Source organism: Wyeomyia smithii, chromosome 1, assembly GCF_029784165.1.
Source record: "Wyeomyia smithii strain HCP4-BCI-WySm-NY-G18 chromosome 1, ASM2978416v1, whole genome shotgun sequence".
In the NCBI taxonomy this organism is placed as follows: domain Eukaryota; kingdom Metazoa; phylum Arthropoda; class Insecta; order Diptera; family Culicidae; genus Wyeomyia; species Wyeomyia smithii.
This window is the reverse complement of record NC_073694.1, coordinates 22,727,467-22,748,583: the sequence shown is the minus strand read 5'-3', so window position 1 is coordinate 22,748,583 and position 21,117 is coordinate 22,727,467. Positions and strand designations below refer to the sequence as shown.

The 21,117-nt window shown below is 40.5% G+C and overlaps 1 protein-coding gene across 6 annotated transcripts in view; it reads left to right on the top strand.

The window, feature by feature from the left end:
- LOC129718804 (stromal interaction molecule homolog) overlaps positions 1–21,117 on the top strand; it is a 75,881-nt gene that overhangs the window by 50,938 nt on the left and 3,826 nt on the right. For 3 of the 6 annotated variants that reach the window (XM_055669894.1, XM_055669893.1, XM_055669895.1), the window contains exons 8-9: positions 8,015–8,411; positions 8,489–8,647. The exons of 1 other annotated variant lie outside the window; for it this stretch is intronic. In XM_055669894.1, coding sequence (XP_055525869.1) covers positions 8,015–8,411; positions 8,489–8,647 — 556 coding nt within the window. Of the gene's footprint in view, positions 1–8,014; positions 8,412–8,488; positions 8,648–8,770; positions 9,025–21,117 lie in introns of those variants that run through there. 2 more of the 6 variants (XR_008727049.1, XR_008727050.1) reach the window with 2 other exon arrangements.

Sequence of the window (21,117 nt, the reverse complement as noted above, 5' to 3'; positions counted from 1 at the left end):
TTACATTTAGTGCAAATCGGAGCCTTTTATTCAGACTTATTAAGATTTTAGGTCTATAACTACATAAAAAACAATCATAAAGCACAAAAAATATGTTACTTCAAGAACTAATTACATTTTCTGTCCTATGATTTACATTTTAAGTTGTGAAGTGGGCAACGTAAGTGATTTATTCGAGGATGCGAAAAATGAACACATGCTGAGGATGTGATTTAGGCTTAGAAAAAATTTCCCTCGTCCAGACGGGACTCGAACCCGCAATCTTCGATGTCTTCGACGTGGTGTTTGGCTAATTAAACTACTGGGAGAGGTAGTTTCCACTAAAACCAATATACCAAAAAATATGGGTCATTAACTTTAAATCCGACTCCAAATTCAAGTTTAAAATCTTAACCCGTATGTAAATCCGAGTTTCAATCCAATTCCAATCCGTGTCCAAGTCCGATTCCAAATCTCGATAAGAGATTGAATCTGAATTAAAATCCGAGTTCATATCGAATTTCAATTGAAATCCTGGTCTTATTATGATTCCATTGAAGAACCCAACTCCAAGTCCAAAATAAAAGTCCAAATTCAAGTCCACGTATAAGTTGAAGTCTAAATTCATATCAAAGTCTAAATCCGGGTGTAATTTCAAGTACTTATTCGGGTAAATCCGAGTAAAATCCACGTCTTAATTCGTATCCCAATTTCAGTTCACACGGGACACCGGGCTGAAAGTGAAAATTGATTCCAAATCCAATTCCAATTTTAAGCCTTATTACGAGTACAAATCGTAGCCTCGTACGCTCTGATAATAAACTGTTAGTTATTTTCGACTGGAATTATTTTGACTGGAATTGGTGTTTAATACAAGGGGCACAGACAAACAGACGAGGCTCTTCGAAGAAAAATACTTCGTCCTTATTCGAAACGTTACACGCAAAAGTTGAATTGTGCGAAACCAGTACAAAATTGTGCGTTTTTAGCGCAATTGTTGATGTAGTTCGGAACCAGTACAATAATTGCGTGTTGGGCATAACGCAATTAATGCTCTAGCGTTTCTCCAATGTATTTGGCAGGTCCAAACTACTACACCTAAACAGTTTCAACTGGTATCAAGCAGCATTGCAAAGCGAGCGAGAAGCAAAACCATTCTCCTCCTTTCTGCTTGAGGACGAGACATATGCTACCGCACGGGTGTCTCGCTCATTTCGTGAAGCAACGAGATATCGCTTTGCGCGTCGCAATCCGAACCGAAAGAGCAACCTGCAAATTGTATGTGACTTGTCTAGTCTTGTCGCACATACATGGAAATTTTACGAGCGAGAGAGAAATTTCTCTCGTCGCTTGAGAAAAAAGCGCGTGCACAGAAGGACAAAACACATCACACAATTTACAAGTGTTGCCATAAAAAATCAGCAACGCTTTTGTGGCTTTGTGGAATGGAGGGTTTTGCTAGTTTTGCGGTGAAGCTAGCGTTGATTACAAAATGTTGTGAACAGAATTTTGTTTCGTTTTTTTACAAATCATTCAATGGTACTTTTTAATGACCAAATCCATCGAGATAAATCGATCGAGTGTTATAGCTATTTAAATCTAGTGAGTTCACATGTTGTTGTTTGCTGCTTGCACTGCTCCATGAGTAACAGTCACTAATACACTCGACGTGAGAAATAAAGTGTCGGTATATGATACATATTCTGATTTCATTCTATGTCAATGTATTCGCAGTACAACTGTTGCGTTATGCGTTTCACACATTTATTGTGCGATTTCTGTGCAACATTTGTGCGAATCGGGAAGACACAATGATTGTACAAGACTTCAACTTTTACGTGTACACTCATGCGCCACCGTGTGAGCTTATTGCCTACTAACTTATTTTCGTAGAAACAATTTTTGTCTTTGATAATGAATGTGCACACTTGCTTATAGCGACACTAGCGGCATTACTGCCCACTAAGCAAAATTTCAAAATAATCTTTATTTTTCTGGTCGATGAAATCGTCATCGAGTGTCTTCTTGTCTGTGCAAGAGGTTTTGGTATTTCGGCTTGCAGTTTAATTAAATGGATTGATTGCTATTCGCTCATCATCGACGTTTCGGACTTTTTATGGGGACATCATAAGGGTCTACAATATATTGAAAATTTTACGTTACAATTGGACTTGCAGTACGCCAACAATTACACGATAAAACATTGAAAAAAGCAACTCACTCGAAACGGTAATCAACAAGTTTAAAACATTTAGGCAAACATGAAACAGTCGGCTCTTGATGTGTTCGATGCCGTACATCTTACCTTACCTTACCAAACAGTCCCAAGCCGTGGTGTGGCCTTTGCTGTACGTAAGAGTCGTCTCCATTCCACTCGGTCCATGGTTGCAGTTCGCCAGCTCTGCAGTCTGCGTAGGGTCCGCAGGTCGTCTTCCACCTGATCGATCCACCTTGCCCGCTGTACACCTCTCCGTCTCGTCCCTGACGGATTGGTTTCAAGAACCATCTTTACCGGGCTGTCGTCTGACATCCTTACAACATGCCCAGCCCACCGCAACCTGCCTATCTTAGCGGTGTGAACCATAGATGGCTCCCCAAGTAGCTCCTGCATTCGCCTTCTCCACACTCCGTTTTCCATCTGCAGTCCACCGGAGATGGTACGCAACACCTTCCGCTCGAAGACCGCAAGGGCGCGTTGGTCCTCCCGCAAGCATAGTCCATGTCTCATGCCCGTAGAGGACTACCGGTCTGATCAGTGTCTTGTAGATGGTTAACTTGGTGCCGCGACGAATTCTACTCGATCGGAGCGTCCTCCGGAGACCAAAGTATGCACTATTTCCTGCCATAATGCGCCGTTGAATTTCTCTGCTGGTATCGTTGTCGGCAGTTACCAGTGAGCCCAGATACACGAACTCGTCAACCACCTCGATTTAATCACCACCAATTTGAACTCGAGGTTGGAGGTTAGCACTGTCCTCTCGTGAACCCCTTCCTTTCATGTACTTCGTCTTCAATGCATTGATGACCAGTCCAATCCGTTTGGCTTCAGCCTTTAGTCCGATGTACGTATCCGCCATCTACACAAAGGTCCGAGCCACAATGTCAATATCGTCGGCGAAACCAAACATTTGAACCGACTTTTGGAATATCGTGCCACTCGTGTTAATCCCCGCTCTTCTAATGACACCTTCCAGGGCAATGTTAAACAGTAGGCACGAGAGACCATCACCTTGCCTTAGACCTCTTCGGGTTTCGAAGGGGCTCGAGAGTGCCCCCGAAACTCGAACTACACACATCACTCGATCCATCGTCGCTTTGACCAACCGCGTCAGTTTGTCCGGAAATCCGTAGTCGTGCATAATTTGCCATAGCTTGTCCCGATCGATTGTGTCGTACGCCGATTTAAAATCGATGAACAAATGATGTGTGGGCACGTTATATTCGCGGCATTTCTGCATAACCTGCCGAACCGCGAATATCTGATCCGTGGTGGCGCGGGCACCCATAAATCCCGCCTGGTAGTGCCCCACGAACTGCTTCGCAAATGGTGATAGTCGACGGCAAAGTATTTGGGAGAGTACCTTGTAGGCGGCGTACTCGTTCTTCCTCCCAAACCTTGACAATGACCCAGTGCACGGCTCTAGCCAGTGCTTCTCCACCGTATTTCAATAGCTCGCTGGGAAGTTGGTCCACTCCAGCAGCTTTATTGTTTTTCAGCCGACCAATCTCCTCCTCCACCTCCAGAAGATCGGGGGCTGGAGTTCTGATGTCTTCTGCTCGTGCACCAAGATCAATTGCCATACCGTCCTCGCGCTCTACTGCATCGCCGTTTAGATGCTCGTCTAAGTGCTGCCTCCACCTTTCGATCACCTCACACTCGTCTGTTAGGAGGTTGCCGTCCAAGCTCCTGCACATATCGGCTTGCGGCACAAAGCCTTTGCGGGAGCTGTTCAGCTTCTCGTAAAACTTACGTACAGCTCTTCCATCGCTACGCGATCTCGGTCCTCGAGCTGGCGCTTCTTCCTTCGGAGGACTGAGTTTTGGCTGTTCCGTGCCTGTCGGTATCGTTCCACGTTCGCTCTCGTACGGTGTTGCAGCATTCTCGCCCGTGCTGCATTCTTATCCTCGACTAACCGTTTGCATTCGCCGTCAAACCAGTCATTTCTATGATTCGGGGCCCTTGTACCTAGTAGCGCTACTGCAGTGTTACCTATGGCGGATCGGATGCTTTTCCAGCCATCTCCAACGGTAGCTGCGCCAAGCTGCTCTTCCGTAGGTAGCACTGCCTCCAGCTGCTGCGCGTATTACTGTGCAGCCTCGGCGTCCCGCAGTTGCTCAATATTTGGTCGCGGCGTTCGACTTCGGCGGGTGTTATACACCGTCGATAGTTTTGAGCGCATGCACACAGCTACTAGGTAGTGGTCCGAATCTATATTCGCACTGCGGTAGGTGCGAACGTTGATGATGTCGGAGAAAAACCTGCCGTCGATTAAAACGTGGTCGATTTGGTTCTCTGTCTGTTGGTCGGGTGATCTCCAGGTGGATTTGTGGATACCTTTGCGGGGGAAGAAGGTACTTCGGACTACCATACCACGGGAGGCCGCAAAGTTTACGCACCGATGGCCGTTATCATTAGACACGGCATGCAGGCTATCTGGTCCGATTACCGGTCTGTACATTGCCTCCCGTCCTACCTTAGCATTCAAGTCCCCAATAACGATCTTCACGTCCCGTCGCGGGCAGCTATCGTAGACCTGCTCCAGCTGCGCGTAGAACGCTTCCTTCTCGTCGTCGGGTCTTCCTTCATGTGGGCAGTGCACGTTGATGATGCTGTAGTTGACTGTGATGATGCTGTAGTTTATCCTCAACTTGCACATCCTTGCGTTGATCGGCTGCCACCTTATCACGCGTTGGCGCATCTTACCCAGTACTATGAAGCCGGTTCCCAGCTCGCTGGTGGTACCACAACTCTGGTAGAAAGTAGCCGCCCGGTGCCCGCTTTTCCATACCTTCTGTCCTGTCCAACAAAGTTCCTGCAGCGCTACGACTTCGAAGTTGCGTGGATGTAGCTCGTCATAAATTATCCTGTCGCATCCTGGAAAGCAGAGCGATTTGCAGTTCCATGTCCCAAGTTTCCAATCGTAGTCCTTATTTCGTTGCCTTGGTCCATTCCGATTGTTCCGATCCGTATTATCTCTTACGTTGTTTGTAACATGTTGTTTTCCGGGGCGGCTCGTTGGGCCTTCCCCAACCCCCTGTCTCGCCGGGGGACCATCGTGTCAGCTCTGTTTAGAGTCCCACGCTGCCACCAGGACGGTAATCAGCCGCTCCTAACATGGAGATCAGACGCTGTTTTGAGCCGCACCATCTTAGTGAACAGACGCTCGGGTTGGCGAAGCATTTCCTCCACCGCCGGAATATGGTTAACGCGCCAATAATAGCGTCGCACCTTCTCACTTAGCTATTGTCGGATGACAACATTGCCCAGGCAACACCAACCAGTTGTATCCATGTTTCAACCGGCAGTCTAGTGTAATCATATGACTCGTGGAGGTGTGAGATAGGATCTTGTGAGGGCCGAAGCTATGTTTGACGCTCGTTCCAGGTTGTCAACTCACCATTTACCGTACATCTAGGGCGCAGAAATAGATTAGTTCATTCTGACTTACAAGGGTTGTTTTTGGTGAAACACTACCAAGCGATATACTTCGTATCCATCAAAAAGTTTTTTTCTACTTTAGCTGCCTAACTCTGACCAAACACTAACATAGACAACTCAGAAGACCTACACTGAACAAACGAGGCTTAGTGCACTGTTAGAGTTTGTTTTTTACCAGACCTCTAGTTGAAAAGATCGCCAAATGTGTGGGTGGAGTCAAGTTGTACCAGGACGTAGAAGAGCGTGCTGCTGCGGTGAAGATTTCTATAATTATGGGCCCAACCATGGAAGTTTTGCATGATGGAAACTTTCACAGATCATGACAAATTTTGCATTTTTTACATATTTCGCTAAAATTTTCCAATTTTTCAAAATTTGTTCACAAGTTTTATAATATTTTCAAATTTTCTCAACTATTGACGTTTTTTTTTTCATTAACTGTAAATTTTTTGTGTGCTTGTATTGTGCTTGTATTAAAAATTTTGGTAATTTTTATATAAATAACCACTTCAAATTAATTACATTGAATCCTACTTTTTTTTTTTTACTTTGACACATTTGATTTTCCAATTGTAAAGAATATATTTTTTCTTTAGATTCAGCCAGATTTCATGTATTTTACCTAACAAAATTTACGTATAATTTACGCAACAAAATTTAAGTATGAAGGATTCAAGAGTTAAAAATGGCAAGCATTCCAAAATGCAGGAGTCTCGATGTAAGAGTAAGAGATTCGGAGAAACTGAGTAACTTTCAATTATTCAGAACTGTAAGAGCTTAATAAAGTTCAGTCCAGAAGTTCCATAAGGTCAAGATTCTACGAGTCTTCAAGTCTGAAAGATACATTGTTTGAGAATGTAACTTACGAGGCTAAGAATTCGGGAAACAAATTTGGGAGTCTAAGAGCCTCAGATTTTCAGAGTACAAAGGATGCCTAAAATTTCATGAAATTGTTGGATCTAAAACTGGATTCTGGCATCTACGGCTTCGAGAGTCTAAGGATTTTAAGAGTGAGGATCGATAAGTTCAATGGTGCAAAAAATCAAACTTCCAATAGAATAAGATTCAAGTCCAGAACCTGAAAAACCCAGAATTGAGAGATAATGAATTAAACATCCTATAATTCACGGGATCACGAGGAAAAATCAAGAGTCCAGTTACTGAATTCCATGGACCAAGAATTAACTGGACCAGGAATCAAACTGTAGAAGGGAAATTTCTAGAGTACTCACAACCTAAATGTTTGATGTTTGATTCTTGTATCTTGGACTAATTCTGAGATTTCAAGAATTCAAGAGTACAAACCGGAAGTTTTGAAAATTCCAGAGGTTCGAATTTTAAAACCCAATTCAAGAATCTAATATTTCTGGAGTATGGACTTGGTTTTTTGATTTCCAGGAATGCGTATTTCAACTTTTTATCCATTGTTTCCAATTTGGTTAAACTTCAATAATTTTGTCAAATTTAATATTTTTGGCAAATCTTAAACCTAGTGAATTTGAAAAAAGAAAATCAATTTTTTTAAGTTATAGAAATTTTGTCAAATTAATTTTTTTTTCTAAATTTGGCAAAACAGGTCGGGGATTCGAGAATTCCAGTATCCGAGAGTCCAAAGTCCAAAGCGTGAATCAGTAGAGTTAATCAATTCAACGTTAAAAAATTTCAAGAGTCGTAAACTTTTAGATTTGAGGATTCCGAGAACACAGAAATTCAATAGCCCAAGAATGGCTTAATCTAAGAGTACAAGAATCTGAAAAACTAAGAGTACAGAGTTTGAGTATTTAACATTTCAAGATGTTCGGTCACCCTGTGAGAAATAGATACATAGTTTTCGATACGAGATCGCAGTAGTCAGGTTGTTTCAGAACGAAACTAGGTTAAGTGTTCATAATAGTGCATAATCAACCAAAGTCTGAACAAAAACAATATCAGCTGATGAAATTGTTCTGTGTAGTAAGTTATCAACTTCGATTTTCAACCGGGAACCTGTTTCCGATTTGCACACCCTGTGTGCGTTCTAAGGCACCATGTAACTCATCTAACCTTACATGCGCACTTCTAACTCTAATTAGTTTAGTTTTGATTGGTTGGTTTTCGGCACAGTCTGTTACTTTCTTTTCGCAAACGTGACGCACTGTACAATTTTTCGCAGCTTCACAATTAGTTTGTCACCTAGTTTTGTTAGTGTAGTGTTCATTTTCGTTCAATCATTTTCTCATCAACAACGAGCGAAGTTCTCCTTTATTCGTGCTGTCTAGTACTTTTTTTCGGTAACGTACTTTTCCGTTTCGCTATTTTTTCTTTTTCTCTTCCATGTTTATCGTTTGTTCGTGTATTTTGCTTGGTCCTGTCACGCCGGGGAAAAAACTCTACCAGGTTTGTACGATGGAATTTGCCGCGGCACTCGGGACGATTCTTCCGCCAGCGATGACGGCGAACGGGCCGAACGTGACACCGTGACGTTTATCGTTGGTGGTGGAGCCCCGGGCACTTCGCATTTGCAGCTTGGTGCCCTGAACCCACTGAACAGCGGAATCGTTACGCCATCTACGGCGATGGGCTATCTGGGTAGCAACAGTCATCATCCGTACGGCCAGCAGCTGCATTCGTCACCGACGTTGTCACTTCACCAGTTCCATCATGGCGGCAGTAGTAACAGTAGCAACAGCCTAAACTATTCCGGATCGGTTTCCTCGACCACACCCTCTTCACCGCTATCGTCGCCGTTTTTTCACAGCAGCCTTGCTGGACCGCAACCGAATAAAAACGATAGGTGAGTCAAAATTTGCATGCTGGCGTGTGTGTGTAGGATTTTTTTCTTCAATTTATTTGTCTTTTTTCTCGGTGTAGTTCTCAAAGTTTACACGATGAAACGTTGATCTCTTCGTCGACCGAGCGGATAGTGCCGCCCCGTGGGAAAAAGGCTCCGGTCAAGCTGCCCCAGACCGCGTCTAGCGGTCTGGGGAAGACTCCGATGCCACCACCCCGGAAAACGATGTCTTCCCAAAGGTAAGGATGATTTGTAAAAAAATAGTTGTTTTGATGTCCTTGTAGTTAAAATTTGGTTGCTTAACCTGGTATTTTATTGTTAGCAAAAAAAAAGTTTATTCTATCCATTTCTCTCCGTCCCAGACGTTACAATCTGCTGCAGCAGGATAAGAACAGTAGTAACAGTAGTAGCAAAAGTGATATTACCGATCCCTATTATTCCAATTAGTAGTGTGATGACGAATCCGCAGCAAGCAGAGTTCACGTTGAAGAAGATAGTATTTCCACACTGAGTTACAGTGATACAGAGTGTATTTATCGAAAAAAAAAGTTTCGTAGCTGTAAGGACAAAACCAGTTTTTTTTTGAGTCGTTCGAACGATGCAAAGATGAGAAACCGTGAGTGTGTTCCGCGTTGTTTTAGTTTTTTTTGAGTGAGAGTAGTGTTCAGCTCATTTTAGTATTCGTTTTTTTTTGTAAAAGTGCCAGTTTTTAGTTGAGCTTTACCGCCTTTTTCCTGCTATCATTTTTTATTAACTTTTTAGTTGTCTGTTATGCTAAATTTTTTGAATTTATTGTTCGTCATCAAAAATAGAACATTATAGTAAGTTCAAATAGTGGTTTTGAATAACTTATGCATAATAGATAGAAGCTTTGTAGAGTGCTAGAGTATAATCACTAACAAGAGTACATCAGGAGACACACACACTTCTGTTACAAACCAACGATTATATCAAGACTCGTGTCAGTTAGAACTCGTTACAACAAGCAACCAGAAAAGATGAAGCAAATGCTCTGGTGAATAATAACCTCTGACGGTCTAAAATCGAGCCCAAAATAGTGAAAAATACTTCTGCATGTCTGGAAATTCTATAATAGAAAAATGTACCCTAATTGAGTTCACAATAATTGAAAATCGCCTCACTCAGGATAGGAATAATTTCTTCTGCCGTTGAAAAATAAAAAACACATTAAAATCTCTCGAAAATGGAATCGCTTCTCAACAAAACATGATTGTAATCTAAGCTTAGTAGAATGAAAATCGAAATTGATCCCAAATTGAAGTCTGGGTAGCAAAAACAATGTTTCTAAGGGCTTAAAAAATTGAGAACGGAATAAAAAAACGCTTCTAAAGGTCAATATTGATATTACATTGACCGCAAAATAGTGGTTAGTGGAAAACTTGAAAGCTATGGAAAAATGTTCCCTCGTCAGTTTAAGAAAATTTTAACTCCTGAGGAAAGGATTAAAAGAATCCAATAGTCCACAGGTACAAGAGCTCAAAAGTCCAAAATATCCTAGATTCTAAGAGTCAAGAGTTTATGAGTCCAAATGTTCGCGAGTTTGAACAAGTCCAATTTAACATTCCTGAAAAAAATGCTAAAGAGTGTAAGATTTCAAATGGGCGAGGATCCAATAATTTCAGTATTCTAGAGTCCAGCCAGAGAGTTCATTAAGTTAAAATACAAAATTCGAGAGTCTGAAAATTCAACATTTCACTATCTCAAGTTAATGAAAGGCACAACTTAGAAAAAAATGTCAGTAGTTAAAGTAGTGGATAAAGGTTTCAAGAGACTTGAGAAAAACACTTCAGTTCAGAATAGAGGAAACGTTCTCAAAGGTCAAAAATAAAAATCATGACTTGATCCCGCCGGAATTAGGACAAAGCGAAAAGTCTATGAGATTATGACGCTCGATTAATCGTTTAATTATAGTTGATAACTGGTTTTTAAAGGATTTGCCTAGGTATTTATGCGAAGTAATAAACTGGCGTTACGATCATGCGTAAACGTAAACTTCATACAGCGTGCGTGAGCCTAAAGGTGCTAGCGACGGCATCGTGTTTGGGTTATACGAATGGGCAAGTCTTTTAATAAGTATACTATACCTGTCCCCCTCTTGGAAGAATGATATAACCATTCTTTTGTGTTACTCCAAAAATCAATCTTTTACAATTTGGCTTACATTTTAATAATTTCGGAAAACAAATAATAATTCGTCAGTGTTTCAAAACAAATAATTATACTAATTTCACGTTTTTTCAATATACACTAGAGTTTTTTACGCGGGGGTAAAAAAACGCGTGAAAACAGTTAAAATTCTGAAGTCCGCGTAAAAAACCGCGTAAATTCTGAAACCGCGTGGAAAACTTCATTGAGTTTTTATTCAATTCTGCTAAATTATTTCGAAAGAAAAAAACAATAGCAATGGTATTTCCGTTTGCGAATCGAGCTGATTATCGAGGAAACTTATAGAAAGGTTTGGCCAAATCAGGGAATATTCAGTAACTGGCTTATGTAACATCATCGGACACTCTAAATACGCGATTTGAACAAACATACCGCGTAAAAAACGACTTTGTTGAAAAATCCGCGTAAAAAACGCGTAAATTTCAAAATTTTTTACGAGAATTTCAGAATTACGTGTAGAAAAAACCTTAGTGTATTTCGTCACCCAAAAATTCAAAACTTGCAAAAAAAAAATCAGTCATCTCTTCACAGAAACACGCAAATTTTCTCCAAACTTTAAATGTACATTCTTGAAGCACTTGAAGAGAACTCTCAGACATACTATCAGGACGTGTTGTGCCTTCTCGTGGGTCTACATTCCACAATGGTCCAGAATTCGAACTAAGGGGGAAATTTGTATTTAGGGTTAGATAGCAATTTTTAGAGAAAAATTTTTTCTGCAAAAAATTTCTTCTGCAAAATGGTTGCATATGATTAAGCGCTTATTTAAAAATTATCAGAAATAAGGATGACCCAAATTTTCGAAGATATTATGTTTTTATCTTTGTAGATAGAAAAAAAAGTTGTTCTACAATATAATAGTTCCGTTAATTTTACGCAACTTTGTAGGAAAAGTTTTTCTCTATCTTTAAAAACGACTTAGATTGAAAAAGCATATTTTTCGCTGTAATTTTTTTTATTTACAATTTTCGCATTAAAACTGTTTCTGGACGACTTTTAGGACTTTTATGCTTGACCTAAAAAGAATGACAAACAAATGAGATTGATATATTGTTCATAAAAACATTAAGTAAAATTGAGATATTCGCGATGCCAGCATTACAAATTGTTTCTTTTCAAAGTCCTAAAAGTCGTTCAAAGACGCTTTTAATGTGAAAATTGTAATGAAAAAATTACAGTGTATAAATGTGTTTTTTTCAATACAATTCTGTTATTTTCAAAGATAGAGAAAAACTTTTTTATACAAAGTTGCTCTACCCGTAAAGACCCGGGACGGAACTTGCTTTTTGAAAATGCTCGTTCTCAGCACTGGAACGGCCGATTTGGGAAAACTTAAACTTTTATTCAAGGGGAATAGTTGCTCTAAGTTTTGGTAAAGGTGCCACCCCTCTGGACCCCTTTAGATCTCTAAATCTGTGTATGCTAGAATAAATCTTTCAGCAGCTTTGGATTCAGAACACGTTACTCTTAAAATATAGAGCTTGAAAATTGAAGAGCTTAGTTGAAACCTACCGTGGGAGACTGAGAAAATTAGGTTCCCATGAAATTACGTACTTTAGTGAATTTAAACTGGTTTTTCTCAAAATGTTTGCATGCTAAAATAAATATTTCATCACGTATGGATTCAGGAGACCTTACCGCAAAAATTAAGAGCTTAAAATTTGAAGAACGGTTTTGTTGTTTGAATTTTTTTAAAAATTCGTAGTTTTGTGATTTTGTACTGAAATAATTTGGAAACTCCGAAATTCACTCTTACATACCATATTACATCCACCTGACATGATTTGATACATGGAGCAGTTGACACGTATGAAAATTCCCAGTGTTGCTCAATCTGTTTGAAAAATTAGAAAAAAAAAAACACAGACATATTTGCGTCTCACAAAAACGGGGAGGGGTCCAGAGGGGTGGCACCTTTACCAAAACTTAGAACAACTATTCCCCTTGAATAAAAGGTCAAGTTTACCCAAATCGGTCGTTCCAGTACTGAGAACGAGCATTTTCAAAAATCAAGTTCCGTTCCGGGTCTTTACGGGTTAAAATTAACGAACTTAGAACTACTTTTTCTCATGTCTCCAAATATAAAATAGACTTATACTTGATTTCATCGAAAGTTTGGATCAGCCTAAATTTAAAAAAAAATCAATAATTACTTTATCATATGTAACAACTTTATCTAAGAAAGTTTTTCTCTAAAACATTGTTATAGAGCTCCTGACCCAAATTTCCCCGAAGTTACGTTACGCTACATTAGCACGCGTAAACGTAAACTCCATATTTCGTGCGTAAGCTTACAGATGCTAGCGATGGTATCGTGTTCGGGTTATAATAATGGGCACGTTTTTCGATTAGTATACTACACCTTTCCCCCATTTGGAAGAATAATGTAATCATTCTCTTATGTAGTACACTAAAGACTTTTTTTTACGTGGAGGATACGTAGCGCGGAAAAAACGCGTAAATTCCGAAATCTGCGTAGAAAAAACTCCCTTGCTTTAATCACTTCGTTAAATTCTTTCGAAAAAGAATCGATAGCTGTGTTATTTCCGCATGCGAATCAGGCTGAAAATCAAGAAAAAGTATAAAAAAGTTAGGCCGAATCAGTGAACATTCAGTAATTGGAGCCTAAATCCACGATTTGAACACGAAAAGCTAATAAAAACATACCGCGAAAAAACGGCTTTTCTGAAAAATTCGCGTAAATTCCTAAATTCGCGTAAAAACGCGTAAATTCTGAAATCTGCTTACGTTTAAAATATACGATACTAGCTGACCCGGCAAACTTCGTCTCGCCCATTTTTGTGTTTAATTTAGTAATTTTAAATATTCCAAATTCATTGATTCCTTGCGATTTGTTTATAGTCTGCAAATGCACGACGAATCGGTCATAAGTTATAATCAAAGTCAAAAGGCAAATCGTTTGAAACGATTGGTTTTATCAGAATGACAACATCCTCAACTTTTGGCTTTTGTACATCACCTCTATTTTGAAAATATCCATATTGAGTGGTATTCGCTCATTTTCAGCTGTTTTTCTGGCATCAATTTGATTCAGGAAATACCCATATTGGGTGGTATTCAGTAATTTTGTAGTTTTCCAGAATCTGAAAGTGGTCATCTTTGAATTCAAAATTGTGTCCAGGGTCAATGCCTGGCTTCTATGCATCATCTCGATTACGAAAATATCCATATTAAGTAATATTTGGTCTTTTTCGGCGGTTTTTCCGAAACCGGAAGTCGCCATCTTGGATATCAAAATGGCATTTGGAGACAATTTTTAGCCCCAGAGTGTAGCTCCGGTTGAAGAAACACCCATATTGGGTGTTAATTGGTCATCGGTCGGCTGTTTTCCAGAAACCAAAAATCGCCATCTTACAATTTATAATGGTGTATGTGGTAAATTTTTAGCTTCTGATTCTGATCGGTATTTGGTCATTTTTGGCTGTTTTCCAGAAACCGGAAGTCACCATCTTGGATTTCAAAGTGACATTTGAAGAAAAATTCTGGCCTCTGAACGTCATACTGGTTAAAGAAACTCTCATATTGGGTGGTATTTGGTCATTTTCGGCTGTTTTCCAGACACCGAAAGTCGCCATCTTAGAATTCAAAATGGTGTTTGTGATCGATTTTTAGCTTCTGGCCACCATTCTGGTTCCGGAAGTACTCATATTGGATAGAAATCGGCCATTTTCGGCTGTTTTCCAGAAACCGGAAGTTGCCATCTCACAATTCTAATGTTGTCTGAGGTCGACTTGTGGCTTCAGTGCACCATTACGATTCCGGAAATACCCATATTAGAAACCGGAAGTTCCCATCTTAAATTTAAAAATGGCGTCTGGAGTCGAGTTTTGGCTACTGTGCATCGACCCGATCATTGTAGGCTTCCAGAGTACGCAGGAGTATCAAACCACTCTCCCATCTCAAGCTCTCCCATCCAGAAGTGGGAGGGGTGTTGAACCACAATTAAAATATTTTTTGTCCCCAAAAACCGGCACATGCTAAATTTGGTTCCATTTACTCGATTAGTTCTGGAGTTGTGAAAAAATTTTAGTTTCAATTGTAGGACATCCCACCCTCCCAGAAGCAGGAGGGGTGTCAAACTATTATGGACATATTTATTACCCCTAAAATATTCACCTGTCAAATTTGGTTCCGTTTACTTGGTTAGTACTCGAGTTGTGCGAAATTTGTGTTTTATTTGTATGGGACCCCTCCCTTATAAAAGAGGGAGGGGTGTTAAAAGGGACGGGTCTCGAACTATCTTAGTCACCTTTCTCGGCCCCTTAAACCCCTATATAGAAAATTTCACGCCTATCGGTTTAGTGGTTTCCAAGCCTCTATGGATCAGACAGACAGACAGACAGAGCTGTATTTTTATATGTTTGGATAGTTCAACTGATTACCGTGACGGCAGCCACCAATCGAGTGTACTCCTATTTAGCTTTAATTTTCGGTGGTAGCTTTTAAAGGATGATTTCAAAATAACTGTCGAGAGTCACCTGTTTTAAATTGCTGTCATATTGTTGTTCATTGCGCCTTCTGCAATCTCATTTCTTCGTTGTGTGGAAATTTTATTTTCGTGAATTTTACCATTTTCCTTTGAATTTTCTTAGTTTTCTCGCCGTAACAATGTGCCTTGAACAAAGACGAACACAACAAAACAAAGCCAGCTCAAATCAGACGCTCCGTTGTAATGTTATGAGCGGTCGCACATATGTAACTTTATTTTATATATAAGATTTGAAAATATTTGTTTGTTTTCTGCTTGTCATATTTTGGATTGTACAATTTGTACAATTTCCTTCTTCCTTTTTTTCTAAAGGACCTCTATTGCAACATTTATTGACTTTATAGTTTGATTTAATTTGTTAGTTCTTTTTATTTTTTCTGTTGTCAAATGTTGCCTGGTTATTTCATAAGAGTTTTGTAATTTGAGCTTTAGTTTCGAAGAGTATTATAGAAAAAGGTTCTACTTTACTCTGAAGGAGCAAAAAAAAGTCCAGAATTTAGCTCGAACAGCAAAAAACTCTTCTGAAATTCATAAAAATGATAATGACCCCAATTCAAGCTCAGAAATGCCAGAAGAAGAAAAATAGTTTTCTATTTAAGTTTAGGACGGCAAAAAGACGTTTCTGAAGGTTAGAAAGTGCATGTAAGACAATTTCTCAGGTTTAAGGTTATAAAGGGCCATGAGCGATGAAAAATCATGAATTGAACGAGAAAAAAGTAGGAGGTTGTAGCCAAGACACGACCGCATAAATGACGTAGAACTACGTACACTATCAACAAATGCATTGAGTGTTTCATTACCCTAGTAACACAACTGTTTTTATCAAAGTTTTATAGCGCTTTTTTGGTTGTATTGAGCGCTATAAAACTTTGATAAAACCAATATTTTTACTTGGGTAATGAGTTATAATGTCTACTAATGAAGGGTTGTGAATTTCGTGAACCGGATTCAGCAGTTAGCAGATCGTGCCGAGTTAAAAACCATACACAGCATACACACACACAAATCATACCATATCATAGACACACACACATCATACCATATCATCATACCATACACACATCATAACATATCATACACACATACACACATACACACATGACACCATATCATGCACACACAGCAGCAAGTGACCAATCAGAGGACGTTATTTTTATTTCAACAAGGCTTGACAATTTTCAATAGTGCAATAGTTCGTAGATTCAAAGAACATTTTTCTGCATTTGGGCAGATGCGGGTATAATTTTCCAATCGATTGCTGCAAGAATGAAGAAAATCGGTTGAAAACCAACCGACCTATAAGCATTTGAAAAGGAAAAAAATTTCGTCCCAGTTTTTCAGTTTGCATCCCTGTGTGGTATGCTAAAGTAAAACGTAGCTCTACGTCAAAAAGGTTTCTAAAGGCTAGAAAAGTCTGGCAAACAATAGTGGAAATGTTCCAGAAAAACAAATGATTTGGAATTGAGCTAAAAATAGTGAAAACCGTTTTGGAATGAAAAGGTCAAACACGACAATTTTAAAATATTGTTTAGAATTCCTGAAAAAAAAATTTGAAGGTTAGAAAAGGCCCAAAGACTTATAATAATAAAGAAAGGTTTGAAATGCCAAAATCAATAAAATAAATTGAAATGAGTTCAAAATAGTAGAAAAAGGCTTTTGAAGCTTAAAAAAACTAATAATAAAATGATAAAACTTAGTTAAAAATGATCTAGAACTAAGCATAGAATACATTCGTTGTTTTGCTTTCGTCTCGATTAGACGCAAATTGTTTATCTCCGTTTGAGTTCGCAAAATAACAATACACGAGTTATCGTACGGGTGTTTTTTTGTCGATTAGTTCTCGTGCTGCGCAATAACAATAGACTGTTATATATCGGCAGAAACATCTGCACACTGGTAGGGGCAGGCTACCCCGCCAGTGATTCGATACGCAGCTGATATATCAGCAAGAATAATTCTCCCGCACCGCTGTTACCCCGCTAGCAGCACGGACCATCATACGATCGAGCGAGTGGAAGTCAACTACAAGTGGCATCTACAAGGTCGCGTGTAGGACACGGCCACTGTGTCTCAACACGAAGCTGGATCGTCATTGTTTGTTCTGCGGAGACGCTCGATTAATCCTACTATCAGCCGTGAGGTCGTGACTTAGACGTTCGGTGAAGTATTACCTTTAGAATTTTTACTATTATTATCAATATTATTACTATGTTATAATATTATTATTAATATTATTATTGATATTATTATTGTTATTATTAATACTATTACTATAATTATTATTATTATTATTATTATTACTATTGTTATTAGTATTAGTATTACTGTCTTTTTTTTTTATTTGATCCATTGTAGATTGAAAAATTGTTTTTAAAATTTAACATCAACTACTTGAACCCCCCCCCATATTCGAATATTTATCGTTTGTGTGCGGTAGAGCGTAACGCTCCCGCAAAATGGACGACATGCAGGTGCAACTTTTCCTGGAGGTGGAAACAAACGGGGAAGAAATTGAAATTTCTCCCATCAGCACACCCCTACCTTCCCCTGTGCCCTCCCCTTTGCCAAGTCCTGTACCAAGAGTACCGGAAGTACGGGTAAAAGCTTACCCAGATGCCGCTGGCGGTCCCTACGTTGTTTTTTTCCGGCCCATAAAGAAGCCATTGAATATTATCCAAATTGGCAAAGACCTGGCAAAACATTTTTCGGCCGTAACCGAGATTACGAAGGTGAGGCCGAACAAACTGCGAGTTGTCGTGAGTAGCTTGAAGCAAGCAAACGAAATTGCTGGCTACGAGCTCTTCACGAGAGAGTATCGCGTGTACATCCCTGCCAAGGATGTAGAAATCGACGGTGTGGTTACCGAGGGGAATCTCACTGTCGATGACATTTTGCGTCATGGAGTTGGCTGCTTTAAAAACCCCTTGATGCAAAGTGTAAAGATACTGGATTGCAAGCAATTGCATTCAGTATCCATCGAAGAAGGGAAGAAGAAATTCCTCCCTTCGGATTCCTTCCGAGTAACATTCGCCGGATCCGCGCTGCCGAACTACGTCCGCTTGGACAGGGTTCGTCTACCTGTACGCCTGTTCGTACCGCGGGTCATGCATTGCCAAAACTGTAAGCAGTTAGGTCACACAGCCACCTACTGCTGCAACAAGGCACGCTGTAGCAAGTGCGGAGGCAATCATGCTGAGAACGCTTGCAGTGGGGATACTGAAAAGTGTCTTTATTGCGAGGGAACTCGGCATGACCTTCCGGCATGTCCCGCGTACAAACAGCGCGAGGAAAAAATTAAGCGTTCCCTTAAGGAACGATCAAAGCGCTCTTTTGCAGAAATGCTTAAGAGGGCTGAGCCACCCTCGACAGGAAACATCTTTTCCTTTTTGCCAACCGATGAGGGTACATCTGACGATCCCGTCGAAGGGTGTTCCTATGCCTTGCCAGAGGGATCTAGGAAGAGGAGAATGCTCAACTCTCCTAATCTTTCTCGTAAAGGTCGTAAGATAACCCCTAGCGGAATGACCAATAAGACAACACAAAAAGGAAGCGGTGAAGAAAAACCGAAGCAAGTACCCCCCGGTTTTAATTTCAAATCAAACCAGGAGTACCCACCGCTTCCTGGGGCACCAAAAACCCCTCGGGCACCCATTTCTCGATCAGAAGACATAAAAGAAACAGGGTTCATAAAATTCTCTGATATTGTGGACTGGATATTTAAAACATTCAACATACCAGATCCCCTTCAAAACATTCTTCTTGCCCTTCTCCCAACAGTGAAAACCTTTTTGAAGCAACTCACAGCAACTTGGCCCCTCATTTCAGCTATCGTATCTTTCGATGACTAATACGTTGAAAGAGGTTAGGAATTTTGTCACTGTGTTACAGTGGAACTGCAGAAGTATCATCCCCAAATTTGATTTATTTTCACATTTGATAAACACATACAATTGTGATGCGTTCGCGCTTTGTGAAACTTTTCTCAATTCAAATGACCAACTTAATTTTTCACGATTTTAACATCATTCGTCGAGATCGAGACTCACACGGTGGAGGGGTACTTTTAGGGATCAAAAAGTGCTATTCTTTTTTCAGAATTGACCTCCCCTCGATCTCGAATATTGAAGTTGTTGCCATTCAAACGAATATGAATGGAAAAGACCTTTGCCTTGTTTCGTTATATATTCCCCCATCCGCGCGGATTGAACAGAAGCAACTCCTTGATATAGCAGAATTGCTTCCCGCACCTTTTTTGATTTTGGGAGATTTTAACTCTCACTGTTCGCTATGGGGGTCGCTGTACGACGACAACCGATCTTCTTTAATCTGTAACTTGATCGACGACTTCAATATGACAGTTTTGAATACTGGGGAAGCGACACGCGTACCTAATCCTCCGGCACGTGAAAGCGTGCTTGACCTATCCCTCTGCTCGACATCACTAGCGTTAGATTGCCAGTGGAAAGTAATCAACGATCCCCACGGTAGTGATCATCTTCCAATCGTTATATCAATTGCTAATGGTTCAACTCCCCCGAACCCAATCAATATTTCCTACGACCTTACACGTAATATTGATTGGAAGTGTTATGAGTCTATTATAGCGGAATCTATCGAGACTCACGAGGAACTTCCTCCGGAGGAAGAATACGCGTTCTTAGCTGGCTTGATAATCGACGCCGCGACGCAAGCTCAGACGAAACCGATACCCGGGGTAACGATTAGACAACGCCCTCCCAACAAATGGTGGGACAAAGAGTGCTCTGAGCTGTACGCGCGAAGGTCCGCGGCGTATAAGGACTACCGGGAGTACGGCACTGTCAACCTACTACGAAAGTACGAGGCACTGGGCAGGCAGATGAAGAGCTTAGTAAAGGCGAAAAAACGCGGGTACTGGCGGCGGTTCGTAAACGCGTTGTCGAGGGAAACAGCGATGAGCACTCTTTGGGATACCGCCAGGCGCATGCGGAACCGTGACGTTTCGAATGAGAGTGAGGAGTATTCAGATCGCTGGATACTCGATTTTGCCAAAAAGGTCTGTCCGGACTCTGTACCGGAACAGAAAACCTTTCGCGACGCGTTTATAGTAACTACGGAAGAGCCTCCATTTTCGATGTTGGAATTTTCAATGGCTCTCCTGTCGTGCAACAATAAGGCTCCAGGGTTAGATAGAATAAAATTCAACCTGTTGAAGAATCTACCCGACTCTGCAAAAAGACGCTTGTTGGACTTGTTCAACAAGTTTCTTGAGCTAAATATTGTTCCGCATGACTGGAGGGAGGTAAAAGTCATTGCTATTCGGAAACCCGGGAAACCTGCCTCTGATCACAATTCATATAGGCCGATTGCAATGCTCTCTTGCCTCCGGAAATTAATGGAGAAAATGATCCTCTTACGGTTAGACAAATGGGTCGAAACAAACGGTTTACTTTCAGATACTCAATTTGGCTTTCGCCGGGGCAAAGGGACGAACGATTGCCTAGCGTTGCTTTCTACTGAAATTCAACTCGCATTTGCTCGAAAAGAGCAAATGGCTTCTGCGTTCTTGGATATTAAGGGGGCTTTTGACTCTGTCTCTGTAGAAGTTTTAAGCGCGAAACTTCATTCGCAGGGACTTTCACTAAATTTGAATAACTTTTTGCTCAATCTGTTGTCAGAAAAGCATATGTATTTCTCACATGGCGATTCGACAACTTCCCGAATTAGTTACATGGGCCTTCCCCAGGGCTCATGTTTAAGTCCTCTCTTATATAATTTTTACGTCAATGACATCGATGAATGTCTTGCAAATTCATGCACGCTAAGGCAACTTGCAGACGATAGCGTTGTATCCATTACTGGTAGCGAGGCTAGCGATCTGCAAGGACCATTGCAAGATACCTTAGACAATTTGTCTGAATGGGCTCTTAAGCTGGGTATCGAATTCTCTCCGGAGAAAACTGAGTTGGTCGTTTTTTCTAGGAAGCATAACCCAGCTCAGCTGCAGCTCCTACTAACGGGTAAAACGATCTC